This window comes from Carcharodon carcharias, chromosome 2 (genome assembly GCF_017639515.1).
Source record: "Carcharodon carcharias isolate sCarCar2 chromosome 2, sCarCar2.pri, whole genome shotgun sequence".
In the NCBI taxonomy this organism is placed as follows: domain Eukaryota; kingdom Metazoa; phylum Chordata; class Chondrichthyes; order Lamniformes; family Lamnidae; genus Carcharodon; species Carcharodon carcharias.
This window is the reverse complement of record NC_054468.1, coordinates 44,833,047-44,850,165: the sequence shown is the minus strand read 5'-3', so window position 1 is coordinate 44,850,165 and position 17,119 is coordinate 44,833,047. Positions and strand designations below refer to the sequence as shown.

Sequence of the window (17,119 nt, the reverse complement as noted above, 5' to 3'; positions counted from 1 at the left end):
CAAAGCCAGGGAAAGATTTGAAAATAAGGGTGAGAATTTTAAAATCACGGCATTGCTTAACTGGGACCCAATTTAGGTCAACAAACACAGGACTTGGTGCAGGTAAGGGTGCAGATAGTAGAGTTTTGGATGATCTCAAGTTTCCAGAGGGTAGAATGTGGGGAATTGGCCAGGACTGCACTGGAACAGTTGAGTCGGGAGGTAACAAAGGCATGGATGAGGAATTTAACAGCAGATGAGCTAAGGTGGGGCATATTCTTGCATTGTTTTAGAGATGGAAATTGGCAGTCCTTGTGATGACGTGAGTATGTGGTAGGTAGCTGATATGGTGGCCATATATGATGGCAAGGCTCCTAACAGCCTGGTTCAGCCTCAGGCATGCAGGGAGAGAGATGGAGTCAGTTGTTAAGGCATAGCATTTATATTGGAGAATTAAGACAATGGGCGGAATCTTCCCAGATTTACACTAAGTGCGGTACCCCCCAGGCCCGAGGTCGGGTTTTCACGCCTTATCATCCCAAACCCGCCACATTATTTATGCATTCCCAGGAAACATGCTGTTTCCATGGCGGGCAGGCTCTCAATCGCCAGCTTGCCATCACCTCACTGCTTCGTCATGCGTCACTGGAATGTCATTTGAATGCCGTGGAGCCCCCGTGATGTATTCCAGCCCTGCTTTGGCCACAGGATGGATAGCGGCATCACCAATCCAGTGTGGCAGCGGTGGTCAGTGCCAATGATGCACAGAAGAGGTTTGCCATCCAATGCAGATAGAGGATAAATGATCTCATCCACGCAGCTAGGGTAAGACAACCACTTCATCACTCTAATCTCACACACTCAAGCCCAATATATGTTCACTGGCACCTCACTTACTGCCAGCTCAAGTGACATCACCATTCATTCTCTCACACGCACCCTCACATGTCCATCTGGCCTCATCTCCTCTGCAGACTGCCTCATTAGTCCTCACCATCTTAAGGCCACTTGCACAGATGAACCTGTGCCCCCACACACACCCTGGGATAGCCTCCTTCCCCAGTACAGCTCTCGTCCTGTAGCCTCTTCCCTTGCCTGAGGCCACTTCTCCCCCTTCCTCAAGCAAGACCTTGCCCTGCAGCCATTGAAAAGCCACCCACATATGGCTGACCTGGTAGGTAGAGACCTACCGTGATCCCCCTAAAAGTGATGTGGCACTGTCCACAAAGCCTGGCACTGATGACTGTGATTGCTGACCAAAGCAAGGTTGTCAAACAAACCTTGAAATCCCAAGCAAAGTGCAGCCAACCAAGTGTACGTCGCTTATGTGCTGTTGTGAAACACGGCATGTTTTCCCACGGACGATCCGGTGGGGGTGGGGCAGGGTGGGGGGGGGCAGTGATGAGCCTGACGGCTGGCCTTGTAATGATATACAGATGTATTACAGGGAGGTTCCCAACATCTGATAGCAGGAAACATGGCCCGCCATTGGCGGGTGGAGCAGATGATCTCAAACTGGTTTCACGATGTTATGAAAGCGATTTTTGGCCTTCTTGCCATATTGTCCACTCACACCACCAAACATGCTGCACAGAAAATCCTGACCAATGGCTTTGGTCTTCTCAATGTTTAATTAAAGGATGTTTCTGTTGAACTGGTATTGGATAGCTTAGCCTCTCCTCTGTTTGAAATTTTCTCAAAGTGTTTAAATTTCAAATTGGATACCAATTATTCTTCATCTGAGTAACATTTGCTATCATGGTTGGACTCCAGTTAAATTACATAGAGTCTCGGGTGAAAGTTTCTATATGCGTTCTATCCTTGAGAAGTAGCAATGGAAAGCAATTAGAGTTGCGTTCTATGTGACCTTAGAAATGTGATCAAGCATGTGAGTAGATACTTTAATAGGTGTTGATAAATCAGTTTTTTGTTATATCAAGTTTCGTGGCTTGGCACGGCTCTACGTTGGTACTATGTGAATTGGGTTATTTTAAAAATGAACTGCCCAACAAAAACTTTCATCTGAGACTTGATCCGTTATAAGTATTCTGCAGTGGCTCTGACGGATTTTCATTCTTTCCCACTGTAGTTTTATTATTCGTTGCTAATTGTGTATGAAAGAAAACGGAGTAATCAGGAGAAGTAGCATACTGATTTTGGCAACATTTACTTTTAATTTTAATCAAGAAGTTTATTGGTGCATATGGAATTACAGTTTTTAAAGAAATCTAAAGCATGGGGAAGAGTATGAAGATTTTTTTCTGAAAAGCCTGTTTTGTTAACTGTGAAAAGCTGTCACTTGTTTGTCATGCAATAATTGTCATTCTAAACACCTTGCCCATCACCTATTGGCAGCAATGATCAGCAAGCCTATAACTGACTCAAAGTAATTCATTGCTAGCATCACAACAGCAACTATTTAATGCATACAGAAGCTACGCATTTAATTCTTTTAAGTAAATGGCAAAAATTACCATTCATCAAGAGCTTAAAAACTGGTTATGTTTTCCATCAATACCAGTGAGACGCCTTGAAAAGAATGTGAAGGAAGTGTTGGAGGACTTTGCTGAAGACAATGGTAAAAAAGTTCAACTGTTGACAGGAAGGAGAGTTCAATTAGCAGAGGACCTCAGTGAGTAATACTTTATACTCATGTACTGACTGACAAGTGTTGTATTAATTCAAGGTGATCTCAAACTGAAATACTTTCATGAACCTGACTCAAGTCTAATTAATATGGTAGATGGACTTCTATAAAAAGTATACTTTTGATTTGCATGTATACTTATTATAATGATGAAAATCACCTGACTTTCATCTGTAGGAGTTTTGGATTGAATTAAGAGTTCACAGCTTACATTAACTATTTTAGTGAGATCAGAGGTGCGCTCATGGGCCTTAACTTCCAAGCTTCAGTATTGGGGAGGGTACCCCAGAGATGTGCTGGGGAATCCTCTTCAGAAGTTCACAGGTAAGGTTTGCACAACAATTGCCCAGAAGTGCAAACCTCCTCTGTGCAATTGCTCTGCGGTGGGAACCATCCAAAGTTGTGATTTAAATTGCAAATTTCAGATGGCTGCGACTAGGTTAGAAGAAACTAAAAAAGTTAGAATTAAAACATCACCTAACTTCTGGGTAACTATTGCACAGATCTACACAGACTCTCTTCTCTGCCCCCCCCCCCCCCACCTCTGACTGTCTGCTCCGTGCCCCCCCCACCATGAGTCTCCGCCACCATTCTGACCCCCTGGGGTCTCCCTATAACCACCCCCCCCAAGGGACTCTCTCCACTAATGGGACTGCCCCCAACCCCACAAACACTCCCCCGAGGCCTAACTCCCCCACCTCTTTCCGCCGATGACTGACACCCCCACACTCGAACCTTTTTTGTTATAACCATCATTTGGTTGCAAATCTTAACTAAAATATTTTGAGTCAATCTTTAAACAGCATTTTTTGTTTTTAAATAATACTTAGTTGAGGAATTTGTTCAAGTCTGTAAATAACTTATTTTTTATTATTTTAGTCAAAAACATATGTTCATAAAATGACGTACCAGTGACTGTCCTTGCGTTCACTGATCACCCTCTGCTTTCCCACGATTCTATGGCATTTATTCTGCTGTAACAGGGCAATGACTGATGGTCTTGCTGTGCCCATTTCATCTCGACAGTGTTTTGCACTGCAGCTTGCTAGAGGTGCAAGGTGATAATCAAGGAAATAGTATGTTTGAAACCTGAGTGTACAAGGCAAGTGTATTTCCGTAACCAATCAGATTGAAGAATTGTGAAGTTAACAATACAAAGACTGAGAAGGAAGTGCAGGTTGGCGTGGGTGAATTCAATGGTAAATAAGATGCAGAAAGAGACAGGGAAAGAATGCTTTGATTAGGTGAGAGGAAAAAGAGACTAAAAAGTTTAAAGAAAACGTTTTGTTTAAACTTTTACGTTTTTAATGTGCCCAAGAACAATTGAAGCCATAAGGATTGTACCTAGATAATTGTAAAAATTAATTTTCAGTGCCAGGTCGGTTCACTGGCATTAATGAACACTTATCGCAAGGCTAAAACAATCTCTTGACAACTAATCCAGGCTTAATTAAAAATATGCAAACCTTAAATGGCTGCAAAACAGGCTCCTTGCGTTACTTCTAATTTTGTGGCGAGCTTAGTTCATATCTGTCATACAAGTGCAGCAAATTCATTCTTTCAAATGCATTTCAATAGTGAGCCACACAGTGAGATGCTATTTTTGTGAAGTACCTCAGACAAAATCTTTTGCAATTCTATGTTTAACTGCTCATCTGTCTTTGCCTGAAGTTACTGTAACATTTGAGCATAAATAATGGAAAGTGCCATTAGACATGCCATTATATTGACAGCAAATTATGGGCCAATGCTTAAATATGAGTTTCTACTGGATGTCTTGGTTGACTTTTCATTAAAATAATATTTTATATTGTTTTGGAACATAGTAAGCAACATTAATGCTTAACAAGGCAGCTGCAGAGTATGTGATGTTTAGTATCCTCACAACTAGCCTTTACAATGTCATGGATGAGGAAAGCAATCTGCAGTTCTGTTTCTGGTCAATAAGTGGCAGTATTTACTACATTTAAAATGATTCAGTCATGTAATTGTACTGCATGCATTTTCATGGCATGAAATTAATCATGTTTGGCTCTGTTGCTAAGGAATATGCTAATTCCTGGATAACTCTAATTGGTATGTATAAAATTCCAATTATACCTTTGCTGTATACTTTAACATGTTTGGTTACAACTACTGAAATTAATGAATTGGGCAATTAATAGAACAATTCTTTAGCCACCCGTTAATTGCTATTTTCAACCACCCCCCTGTGCTTGCTGACCTATAATGACTCCCAGTTAAGCAACGCCTCATTTTTAAAATTTTCACCCTTATTTTCAATTTCCCCCATTGCCCCCTCGCCCTTCCTTATCTTCAAGTTTTCCAGCTCTCAGGGATATCTGCACTCCAATTCTGGCATCATGAGCACTCCCAATTTTAATTGCTCCAGCAATGGTGGCTGTATCTTTAGCTGCCAAGGCTCTAAAGTCTGAAATTCCCTCCTTACACCTCCTCTTTTTCTATCTCCACCTTTAAAGTGCCTCTTAAAATCCACCTCTCTAACTAAGCTTTTAGTCATCTATCCTAATATCACCTTTTTTGGCTGGTGTCAGATTTGGTTTGACAATGCTCCTGTGAAGTGCCTTGGAATGTTTAAGTTATTAAAGGCACTATATAAATACAAATTGTTAATGTCGTTCTCTCTATTACTGTGGCCAGTTTCTGCCACTTGGTGCATCAGTAATATTTATTCAAGGCCCTTGTTTTGGCCATGATGGTGAACTGCCAACCCTTGCCATACTATTTGGTCCAGTGCTCCACTAAGATCACCTCCGTAGCTAATAAATCTGTCACTAACTGTCAAATAGACTGACTGGGATTTTACTGTTAACGTGGATCATTAAATAAAGACTGTGATAAATCTCTTGTGCACTATCTGTCTATGCTGTAGATCTAAAGAAAAACTATTTTATGATTTGAGTAATAATGAATTAAAAATCTGATGGACTTTTGATTATGTTGAGGCAGAACATAATGTCCTGTGTCATAGAATATGGCATATTTTCTGAGCTTGACTGATTTCAGATACTGTTGTAAATTAGTTAGCTGCAATTTTTCCTGTTGATAATGGGGTTATTTAGGGTGGGTTTGTTCAGATATTTCTACAGAGCACATACAACTGTTGATTTTTCTTTACTATTCAATGTGTTATTGCCTATAGAAAAACTTTAATTTTCTTAAAAAAAAATCGGAAGTTCTCATGAATTGAGCCCTTCAGTGTGTGATATAAATCTTTTTTCACAGAATCTTAACAACACAGAAGGAGACCATTCAGCCCATCATGTCTGCATTGGCTCTCCAAATGAGCATTATGATCTAGTGCCATTACCCTGTCTTTTCCTCATACCCTTGCACATTGTTTATATTCAAATAATCATCTAATGTCCTCTTGAATATCTTGACTGAACCTGCCTCCACCACACTCCCAGGCAATGCAATCCAGACCCGAACCACTTGTGTGAAAAAGTTTTTTCTCATGTCACACTTGCTTCTTTTGCAAATCACTTTAAATCTGTGCCCTCTCTTTCTTGATCCTTTTATGAGTGGGAACAGCTCCCTATCTACTCTGCCCAACCCCCTCATGATTTTGAACATCTCTATCAAATCTCCTCCCAGCCGCCTTCTCTCCAAGAAGGACAGTCCCCACCTCTCCAATTTTTGTGTTTATAAATTAATTAATGAAGTTACTTCTGGAAAAATATAATTTAGAGCTTTTATGGAACACTGTGATGCAAGCTCTATGCTACAAACCATAATTTAAAAAAAATCCTATGAATGTGAAATCCCTTTCATTAAGGCTTAAGTAAGTCAGAAAGTAAATGTAATACCATTAGTAATTTATTCACAAACAGATTGTTACCTTTCCTAAGATATAATTTGTTGTTTCTATCATTTGTTTTCATGGCATTTAGTAAAGGAACATAAAAGATTTGTATTTATATAGTGCCTTTGACAACCTCAAGATATTCCAAAGCTCTCTACAGCCACTGCAGTACTTTTGAAGTATAGTCACTGTTGTGATGTAGGGAAATGCAGTTGCCAATTTACACACTGGAAGATCTCACAGACAACAATGAGATACAGGATCAAATAATCTGTAGTGATGTTGGTTGAGAGATAACAATTGGCCAGAAACCCCCTGCTCTTTCATATTGCCCTGAGATCTTTAACATACACCTGAAGGGGCAGACATAGCTTCGGATTGCTATCTCATGCAAATGACGGCCCCCAGCACTCCCTCATTACTGTGTGGATGCGTTTTCTGTATTATGTGCTCAAGGCTCCAGAGTGGACCTTGAAGTCACAAACTTCTAACTCAGAAGTGAGATGGCTACAATGAAGCCAAAGTTGGCACCTCAGTCTAAAATTAAAGCAATACTTCTCATAGTTATGGTACTTTTAAAAGCATAAATAAATCTTAGTGATTCATGCATCAAGGAGCAGATTTCATTTGTCTTTCATCAGACCTGTTATTAGCATTTAGAGAGGCATTGTCAATTTGGTGTGTTGATCACATTTTGCAGCAAGGTGCCAATGTGACTTTCATTAAAATATGAGGGTTTTGTGTTTAAACAGTACAACATGTGAAATGACCAGGTGAGGAGGAGTGAACTGGCACCCCTCTATTCAATCTTCTTGGTTGGTCACAACAATGATTTAAGTTCCTATTTTACGAGGATATGCCCTTTTCCAAATCAGAATGTATTTAACAATTTAAGCTGTGAGCAGTAAAGATCCAATCAAACAAGGTTTTCTTGAGTCAAAGAAAGAGCAAATTTTTTAATCCCTAAACCCGAGAAAAATAATAAAAACGTAATTTCACAATTCATCCCTCATGTAGTCACTCGGGCACACACACATGCTCATATTAGAAATAAGGGGAGATGGAGCCCAAATAAAAAAAGGTAAAATAATGTATGATTCAGTGTCCTTGAATGTCCTTGAGGTGTAGATTTTAAACATTGCAGAAGATTTAGGTTAGCTGGTTTCTTGGGTGCAGTCAGATGTAGAAGATGTTGCATTTATTATGAAATTTTGGTTCGTTAGGTTTCTGGTAGAGTTGGCTTCTCAAACCAGGCGGCACACTTATTTCAAAAGAGAAAGAAGGAGCGAGCGAGCAGCTCTCAGTTTGTTTCCTCTGCTGAAGGCTTTTTTGACACCATCAGTGTTACCTGCAGTCTCTCTCTAGTGGCTGGCAGCCTTGGCTTGAAATATTTCACCCATTGTGCCTTTCCAAGAAATTTTGGGTAGGTCTGTCTGTGGCAGCTAGTGTTTCAATATCCAGTACTTTACATTTTTAATGTTTCTACCTTAGACAGTTACAAGTTTCAACAGGTGTCTGGATTATAGGAAATGTCTCCCTCTTCACACTCTCCTGAGGGTAATTTGTTGGTTTCTCACTTCAACTTGGAATGTAGCCTTGCATTTTAAAGCAATTTGCTCTGTCTCAGTTCAAATTGCAAAAGTTCCAGTCAGTTGAAAGTTTAAATGTCATATTTTCAAAAATAAAGCGGCATAAACTCATAACATATGAAGTACTCTAACCTCATAGCACATCCCCTCCAATATATTAGCTCCATAACTAGGACCATCGAGAATTATGATCAAACTTCTTCCTCAGTGCTGCTATTCACTGATGAGACTAGTAGCTTGTAAAGCTTGTACAGAATAGGTTAGATACGCAGAACAGCATCTCTGCATAGAGAGGAAATATAAAGACAGAAACTGCCTTAATTGCCAAAACAGAATTGTTGATTCTAGTTTTCACAGGAATTTGACTATCCCTCAAGTCCATTCAGAATAGCAAAGCAATGCAGCTTAATTTTGTGTATTCATCCATTGCACTGCATTCCTTCATCCATTTGTGAACGATGACATTTCTACTTTTAACGAGTCGTGGTTAAAAGTATATATTACCTGTTAAGTGATAAATTGTTTCCCATGTTTTTCCAGAAACAAAGGGAGTACTGAGTCAAAATGCTGAAGGCCACCAGATTTGAGCACCTAATCTTAGGCGGCGCAGTGCAGTATTGAGGAAATGGTGCACTGTATAAAATGCCATTCCTCGGGCTGTTTAGTCAGTGTGAGGAGTTTGCACCAAAGAAACAGAACCTCAAAAGCCGTAATTTCTGGATTATCACCTGGGCCACATGCATAGGACAAATCAGATTAGGGAGATGAATGCGTAGCTCAAAGACTGGTGTGGGAGAAGTGGGCACTGGCACCAGTACTAGGGAAAGTCGGATCTGTACTGTTGGGACGGTCTACGCCTGAACCGTGCTGGGACCGGTGTTCTTGTGAGCCATGTAACTAGGAAAGTAGAGAGGGTTTTAAACTAAGTAGTGGAGGCAAAGGATCAAATTTGGGAAGATGTGGTAAATCAAAGAGTGAGAAGGCAAAAGAGAAAAACAGTCTGTGACAGGAAGGGATAGAGAGCACAAATCTAACAGTAAATCAACAGATGAGACTAGAGGTTATGAAAAGAATAAAAGGATAAAATTAAAGGCTCTGTGTCTGACTACACAAAGCATTCGAAACAAAACAGAAAGAAACATAGAAGCATAGAAAATAGGAGCAGGAATAGGTCATTCGAGCCTGCTCCACCATTCAGTATGATCACGTCTGATTGTCTATCTCACCTTTGCAGTCACGTGCTCCCCCTATACCCCTTGATGCCTTTAGAGTCCAGAAATATCTCTATTTCCTTCTTAAATATATTCAGTACTGTTGGGACGGCCTACACCTGAACTGTACTGGGCTGAGAATGCACATAGAAATAAATAAGTACGATTTGATAGCCATTACAGAGACATGGCTGCAGGAGGACATGAATTGGATCTGAATATTACAGGGTATAGGACATTTAAGAAAGACAGGAAGCAAGGAAAATTGTTAGTTAATGATGGTTAGCACAATAGAGAGAGATGACCTAAGTTCAGGAAACCCGGATGTGGAAACGGTTTGGATAGAGCTTAGAAATAGTAAAGGCAAGAATTCACTGTGGGAGTCATGTACAGGCTTCCTAAAAGTAACCTCATAGTAGGGTGGAGCATAAAGGAAGAGATAATGGAAGTTTGTCAGAAAGGCACGGCAATCATCTTGGTAGCTTTTAATCTACTTATAGACTGGAAAGGTCAGATGGGTAAAGGTGGCCTGGATGAGTTCATAGAATATTTCTGGGATAGTATCTTAGAACAGCATGTTCTGGAGTCAACCAGAGAGCAGGCTATACTAGACTTAGTATTATGCAACAAGATGGGATTAATTAATGATCTCACGGCACCCCTAGGTGGTAGTGACCATACTATGATTGAATTTTACTTTCAGTTTTAGCAAGAGAGGAGTCGGTCCAAGATTCTGTTTTTAAACTTAAGTAAGGGCAATTATGAGGGCATGAAAGCAGAGCTGGCTAAAGTGAATTGGCAAATCGGGTTAAGGCATAGGTCGATAGAGATGCAGTGGCAGATATTTTAAGGGGATATATCAGAACGCACAGTATAGATACATTCCAGCGAGCAATAAAAAGTCCAAGGGATGGACACACCATCTGTGGTTAACAAGAAAAGTTTTATCAAGTTTAAGAAAAAGCGTATAATTGTGCAAAGATAGGTGGATGGTCAGTAGATTAGACAGGATATAAGGAACAGCAAAGGATGAAGAAAAGATTACTGAGGAGGGATAAACTAGAGTAAGAGGGAAAGCTAGCTAGAAATATAACAACAGATAGTAAGAGTTTCTACAAATATTTTTAAAAGAAATGAGTTAACAAAATGAGTGTTGGCCCTATAGAAAGTGAGCCTGGAGAATTGATAATGGAAAACAAGGAAATGGCAGATGAGTTGAACAGGTATTTTGCATTAGTCTTCACTATAAAGGATACAAGTAACATCCCAAATCAGGAAATGGAAGGGAGAGAGGAACTCAGGAAAATTGCAATCACCAGAGAAGTGGTATTGAGTAAATTGTTGGAACTATGGGCTGATAAGTACACGGGCCCTGATGGACTTCATCCAAGGTTATTAAAAGAAGTGTCTAGTGAGATAGTTGATGCGTTGCTTTTAATTTTCTGAAACTCCCTAGTTTTCGGGGAAGGTCCCATTAGATTGGAAGAAAGCAAATGTAACTCCATTATTCAAAAAGGGAGGGAGACAGAAAGTAGGAAACTACAGGCCAGTTAGCTTAACATCCATTAAAGGGAATATGTTAGAAGCTATTATTAAAGAAGCTATAGCAGGCCAATTGGATAAGTTCAAGGTAGTTAGGCAGAGTCAACATGGTTTTGTGAAAGGGAAATCATGGGGAGAATTTTATCCCCGTTGATGGGGTTGGGCAGGAGCTGGCGCGCAGCCAGTTGCCGCCATTTTACATGGGTGGGCCAATTAAGGCCTGCCCAGCATGACACGTACCCAGAAGCGCTGAGTGCTCCCTGTGTGGGCGGGGGAAGTAGGCTAAGTTGGGGCCTGCACTCTTTCGTGCGCAAAATTCTCCCTGAGGCACAGAGCTGCTTCAGGGAGATTTGTTTGATCTTTTAAAATTTTAATGAAGAAAAAAAAATTTTTAAGACGTCCCCTCGTGACAGTGTCACATGACCTGGGATATATCAATGAATTTTAATTTAAAAATGTGTTTAATTTATAAACCCGTCATGAAACCTCATCCCGCCCATAGATGAGGTTTCATGATAAATGCGAAGGCCGCCTGTGCTCTTCATCTGCCTGCTAACCTTAAGGTTGGACAGGCAGCTCAGTTAATTATCTTAATTGGAATCTAAATAGCCTTAATAGGCCTTTGACAGTTTGGCAGACGCGCAGCCAACTCCGGTGTGTGCCTGCCGCACTGAAGATCTGAATGATGCGCGGGGACATTGGGACTCACGCCCGACGTCACCATGCATCATTTTATGCATCGGTGAAGGGGCCTGCCCGCTCGCTGAACAGAAGATTCTGGCCTATGTTTAACCAATTTATTTGGGGTTCTTTGCTGTGGATAAAGGGGAACCAGTGGATGTACTGTCCTTAGATTTCCAGGGGGCATTTGATAAAGTACCACATCAAGGATTATTGCATAAAATAAAAGGTCATTGTATAGGGGATAACATATTCGCATGGGTAGATTGGCTGGCTAACAGGAAGCAGAGAGTAGGCATAAAGGGGTCTTTTTCAGGTTGGCAAGATGTAACATAGAAACATAGAAAATTGGAGCAGGAGTAGGCCATTCGGACGTTCAAACCTGCTCCGCCATTCATTATGATCATAGCTGACCATCCAACTCACTAGCCTTCTCCTGCTCCTTTGACCCCTTTCGTCCCAAGAGCTATATCTAACTCCTTGAAAACATACAATGTTTTGGCCTCAACTACTTTCTGTGATAACGAATTCCACAGGCTCACCACTCTCTGGGTGAAGAAATTTCTCCTCACCTTAGTCCTAAATGGTCTACCCCGTATTCTCAGATTGTAACCCCTGGCCCTAGACTCCCCCACCATCGGGAACATCCTTCCTGCATCTACCCTGTCTAGTCCTGTTAGCATTTTATAGGTTTCTGTGATAGCCCCCCTCATTCTTCTGAACTCCAGCAAAAATAATCCTAACCAACTCAACCTTTCCTCATATGCCAGTCCCGCCATCCCAGGAATCAGTCTGGTAAACCTTCGCTGCACTCCCTCTATAGCAAGAGCATCCTTCCTCAGATAAGGCCCTGTATAATTGCAGCAAGAAATCCCTGCTCCTGTACTCGAATCCTCACGCTACGAAGGCCAACATACTACTTGCAAAAAAAGTTTTAAAAAAGGCTTAAAAAGCCTTACTCAAGTTCTGTCGAAGGGTCATGAGGACTCGAAACGTCAACTCTTTTCTTCTCCGCCGATGCTGCCAGACCTGCTGAGTTTTTCCAGGTAATTCTGTTTTTGTTTTATACTATTTGCCTTCTTTGCCACCTGCTGCACCTGCATGCTTATCTTCAGCAACTGGTATACGAGGAAACCCAGGTCTCGTTGCACATTCCCTGAGTGGTGTGCCATAGAGATCAGTGTTGGGGCCTCAGTTGTTTACAATTTATATAAATGACTTGGATGAAGGGATGGATGGGACAGATGCCAAATTTGCTGATGACACAAAGATGGGTAGGAAAGTAAGTTGTGAAGAGGAAAAAAAGAGGCTATAAAAAGAAATAGATCAGTTAATTGAGTGGACAAAGATCTGGCAAATGGAGTATAATGTGGGAAAATGTGAAATTGTCCATTTTGGCAGGAAGAGTAAAAAAGAAGCATATTATCGAAATGGTGAGAGATTGCAGAGCTCTGAACTGCAGAGAGATCTGGGTGTCTTAGTGCATGAATCGTAAAAGGCTAGTATGCAGATACAGCAAGTAATTAGGAAAGCTAATAGAATATTATAATTTATTGCAAGGGGAATTGATTACGATAAGGGGGCATTTTCAGGATGTCAACCTGTAAATAGTTCAGTGTTGGATCAGGGATCAGTGTTGGGGCCACAATCATTTACAATATATATTAATGACTTGGATGAGGGAGGTGAATGTACTATCACCAAGTTTGCGCATGACACAAAAATAGGTGGTAAGGCAAGTAGTAAGGATGACACAAAGAGTCTGCAGATGGATATAGACAGGTTAAGTGAGTGAGCAAAAACTTGGTGGATGGAATATGACATGAGATTATGCACTTTTTCAGGAAGAATAGAGGAGCTGAATATTATTTAAATGGAGAAAGACTGTAGCAGCACAGAGGGATTTGGGGTCCTTGTGCATAAATCACAAAAAGCTAGCATACAAGTTTAGCAGGTAACAGCAAAGGCAAATGGAATGTTGGCCTTTATTTCAAAGGGAATGGAATATAAAAATAAGTCTTGCTAAAATATACAAGGTACTAGTTAGACCACACTCAAAATAGTGTGAACAGTTTTGGTCCCCTTATCTGAGGAGAGATACACTGGCATTGGAGGCAGTCCAGAGAAGGTTTACTAGGTTGATGCTGGATATGGAAGGATTTTCTTGTGAGGAGAGGTTGAGTAGGTTGGGCCTGTACTCATTGGAGTATAGAAGAATGAGAGGTGACCTTATTGAAACATAGAAGATTTTTTGGGGGCTTGACAGGGTTGTACTGAGAGGCTGTTTCCCCTTGTGGGAGAGTGTAGGACCAGGGGGCATAATCTCAGAGTAAGGGGTCATCCATTTAATTCAGAGATGAGGAGGAATTTCTTCTCTCAGAGGGTAGTGAATCTGTGGAATTCTTTATCATAGAGGCTGGGTCGTTACATATATTCATGGCTGAGACAGACAGATTTTTAATCAGATGGGGAAATCAAGGGTTGTGGGGAAAAGGGAGGAAAATGGAATTGAGGATTATCAGATCAGCCATGATCTCATTGAATGGCAGAATAGACTTGTTGGGCTGAATAGCCTGCTTCTATGTCTTATGACCTTAATACAAAAAAAGGGAGGTTATGCTTCAGTTGCACAGAGCACTAGTGAGCCCAGTTCTGGAATACTGTGTACAATATTGGTCACCTTATTTAAGGAAGGATGTAAATGCATTGGAAGCTGTTCAGAGAAGGTTGGCCAGACTAATAACTAGAATGGGCAGATTGTCTTACAAGGAAAGGTTGGACAGGCTAGGCTTATTTCCACTGGAGTTTAGAAGAGTAAGAGATGATTTGATTGAAGCATATAAGATCCTGAGGGGTCCTGACAGGATGGATGTGGAGAGGATGTTTCCTCTTGTGGGAGAATCTAGAACTAGGGGTCACTGTTTAAAACTAAGGGGTCGCCCATTTAAAATGGGATGAGGTGAAATTTTTCTACTCAGGAGGGTCTTGAGTCTCTGGAACTCTCTTCCTGAAGAGGTAGTGGCAGCAGAGTCTTTAAATATTTTTAAGGCAGAACTAGATAGATTCTTGGTAAGCAAGGGGTTGGTGATAGGTATCAGGGTAGGCGAGATTCATGTTTGAGGTTACTGTCTGATCAGCCATGAACTTATTAAACGGTGGAGCAGGTTCGAGGGCCGAATAGCCTACTCCTGCTCCTTGTTTGTATGTAATGTCATTCCTAGGATGAGATGTTTAAAGTAAGGCCCTGTCTGCTTCTTTGGGTGGGTGTTAAAATCCCATTGTGCTATTTTGAAGAACACTGGTTCCTCCTGATATAACCAATGTTTCTCTTCCCTCAGGCAACATCACCTAGCATTAACTGATTATTCATTTCATTGAGGTCTGGAACATTTTGCGTGCAAATTGATTTGAATTTGGTTACGTAACAATTGTCACTGGTTCAAAGTAATTTATTATAGGTGAAGCACTTGGAAATGTTTCTGCAAGATGCACTTCATCACTGCATTTATCCCAGAGTAGAGTTTTTAGAAAGTGACCAAATCAGTGCACTGATTCACAGTACTAATAGGTTTTAGAGCAGGAGAGGTCTGAAAATGGATTGCCTGCTCTCTCGAGGAATGGCACGTGGCACTGAAGGGTCCTTATGGAAGGACCTAAGTGCAAGGCATAGCTAAAGAAATGCTCGAGGGGAGAAACAGAAAACTGGACTCCTGTTCCAGAACATAACACATTTTAAAGCACACAGCTTGTAGAACTTTTTTTAAAGAAAGTTTGCAAGTTTTCTTGCATGTCCAGGCTTGTTCCTTTTTGCATCTGTAGTTCTTGCACTGATAATGTTACTGCATCTTGGCAACTTTGCTGCAGCAAGTCTCATTCACTTAAATTGTAAAGAAACCACAAAGAACATAAATTAAGACCTCCATCTTACTAACTGAGGATTTGGGAATGATGCTGAAAGGAGAAATCAAATCATTCTTTCTTTAATGTCAGCTGTGTTGTTGATTTTCTAATCTTATCAGTAAATAGGGAATAATTGTTTCTGCACTGTTGTATGTGGTGCTGAGCTTACAATGACTGTCTTTTTTGGTTGTTGATAATGTTGGCATGTCTGGACTTGGTGATGGTTGGAGTCACATAGCTAGGCAGTGGTTGCTACCCACATAAAATACACAAGACATTCAACTGCACATCATAAAAGGAACAGTTAGCTTGAACAAAGGATTATTTTTGTTTGCGTGCTCATGATAATTAATCTAGCGTGGCCAATTAGCACTGCTTGAATTTTAAGGAGACCCCAACATTGCTGCCTGAGACATATCAAAATCAGACTTGGAATATAGACTTAAACAGTTCATTATTATTATAATATTTATTTCAAAACTGTACTGCAATAAATATAACCTGTGCTTATGTTGTTCAATTAAATCTTCTTGTCCTGAGCTCGTGACTTAACATTATTTAATTCTAGATTCCTTGGTTTACACTAACTTAAAACTATAGTTTACTTTAACGAAAGAAATAATTGTCAATCGCAGTATGAATAAATTTTTTCTTACAACTTGGATGCAACTGGTCTGCCAGTATGGATTTCTTGCTCAAGGTGGCAACCATGTTTTCCTTTGATATTGGATCAGGGAGGTGGAGAGCAGCACGTCAGGCCTCCTGCCTCTGTTTACTGTTTGTTACATTGCGTCACACAGGCAGCAATTGTTTTTCTGTCGCTTTATGTTCCTTACTGTGTGCACCCCAACTTGGTAGTTTAAGGAACTTGCCCAGACTTGTTCATTCTCTTTCGGTTTAGGTTGCATTTCCATTAAAACTATTAGAAGTGTTTAGATTTTAAAGACTCTTGGCAACAGCTATTGTGGATGATTTAAGGGAATGGTTATTAACGAAAGACTGCTCATGTAGGAAATCCAGAATGAGCTGTAGTGGCAGTTATATTCCAGAGTACTGAATTTTCTTTGTATCCTTTAGCATGCAAATCTCCCACAAAAAGTAGGTTATAAAGAGCTGTTGAACCAAATATTAACATAAAGAAAATGAAGTATGCAATCAAAATAATTCTTTATTAATAAAGGGCTGAATTTCAGCTTGCATTCTTTAAAGCCTGAAACATTAACAAGGAACCTACATAGCAAGTAAAACATTCAAAACTGTAATATTGGCTAAAAATCAGTAGCAGCTGAAACTTGCTTTGTTTACAGAAATTGCCCTTGGTGTATTATTAGTGTTAACGGCATTCATCTTCTACTTCTGTGCTCACCAGTCTGACTTTCCACCCATTCACTTACAAACAGAAAATTGCAGACTGATGAATGCAATGCAAATTTGGAAACCTCGGACAATGGGAACCAAGTGTATTGGAGAAACTGGGCAACATTTGATTGAATTGATATAGGATTCAGTTTGATTACAGAATTAACTGGAAATACCAGCTTCCTCCATAGAGTATGTAAAAAAAAAACCATCTAATGAAAAGATTATTCGTTCACAATCTTATTTTAAGGACCTTCGTTCTCATTTTGTCAAAGGTAAGTGATTTTTGTTTAGAACAAGGAACCTAAACAACTTTTCCTGAAAAATTTTATTTTAAAATTGATACGGATTCTGTCAATTTTCTATCCTTCCCTGGAGGTGTGGT

At 40.3% G+C, this 17,119-nt stretch overlaps 1 protein-coding gene across 11 annotated transcripts in view; it reads left to right on the top strand.

Moving 5' to 3' along the window:
* opa1 (OPA1 mitochondrial dynamin like GTPase) overlaps positions 1 to 17,119 on the top strand; it is a 132,314-nt gene that overhangs the window by 95,333 nt on the left and 19,862 nt on the right. For all 11 annotated transcript variants that reach the window (XM_041212596.1, XM_041212589.1, XM_041212561.1 and 8 more), the window contains one exon: positions 2,501 to 2,611. In XM_041212596.1, the coding sequence (XP_041068530.1) occupies positions 2,501 to 2,611 (111 nt within the window). The remainder of the gene's footprint in view (positions 1 to 2,500; positions 2,612 to 17,119) is intronic.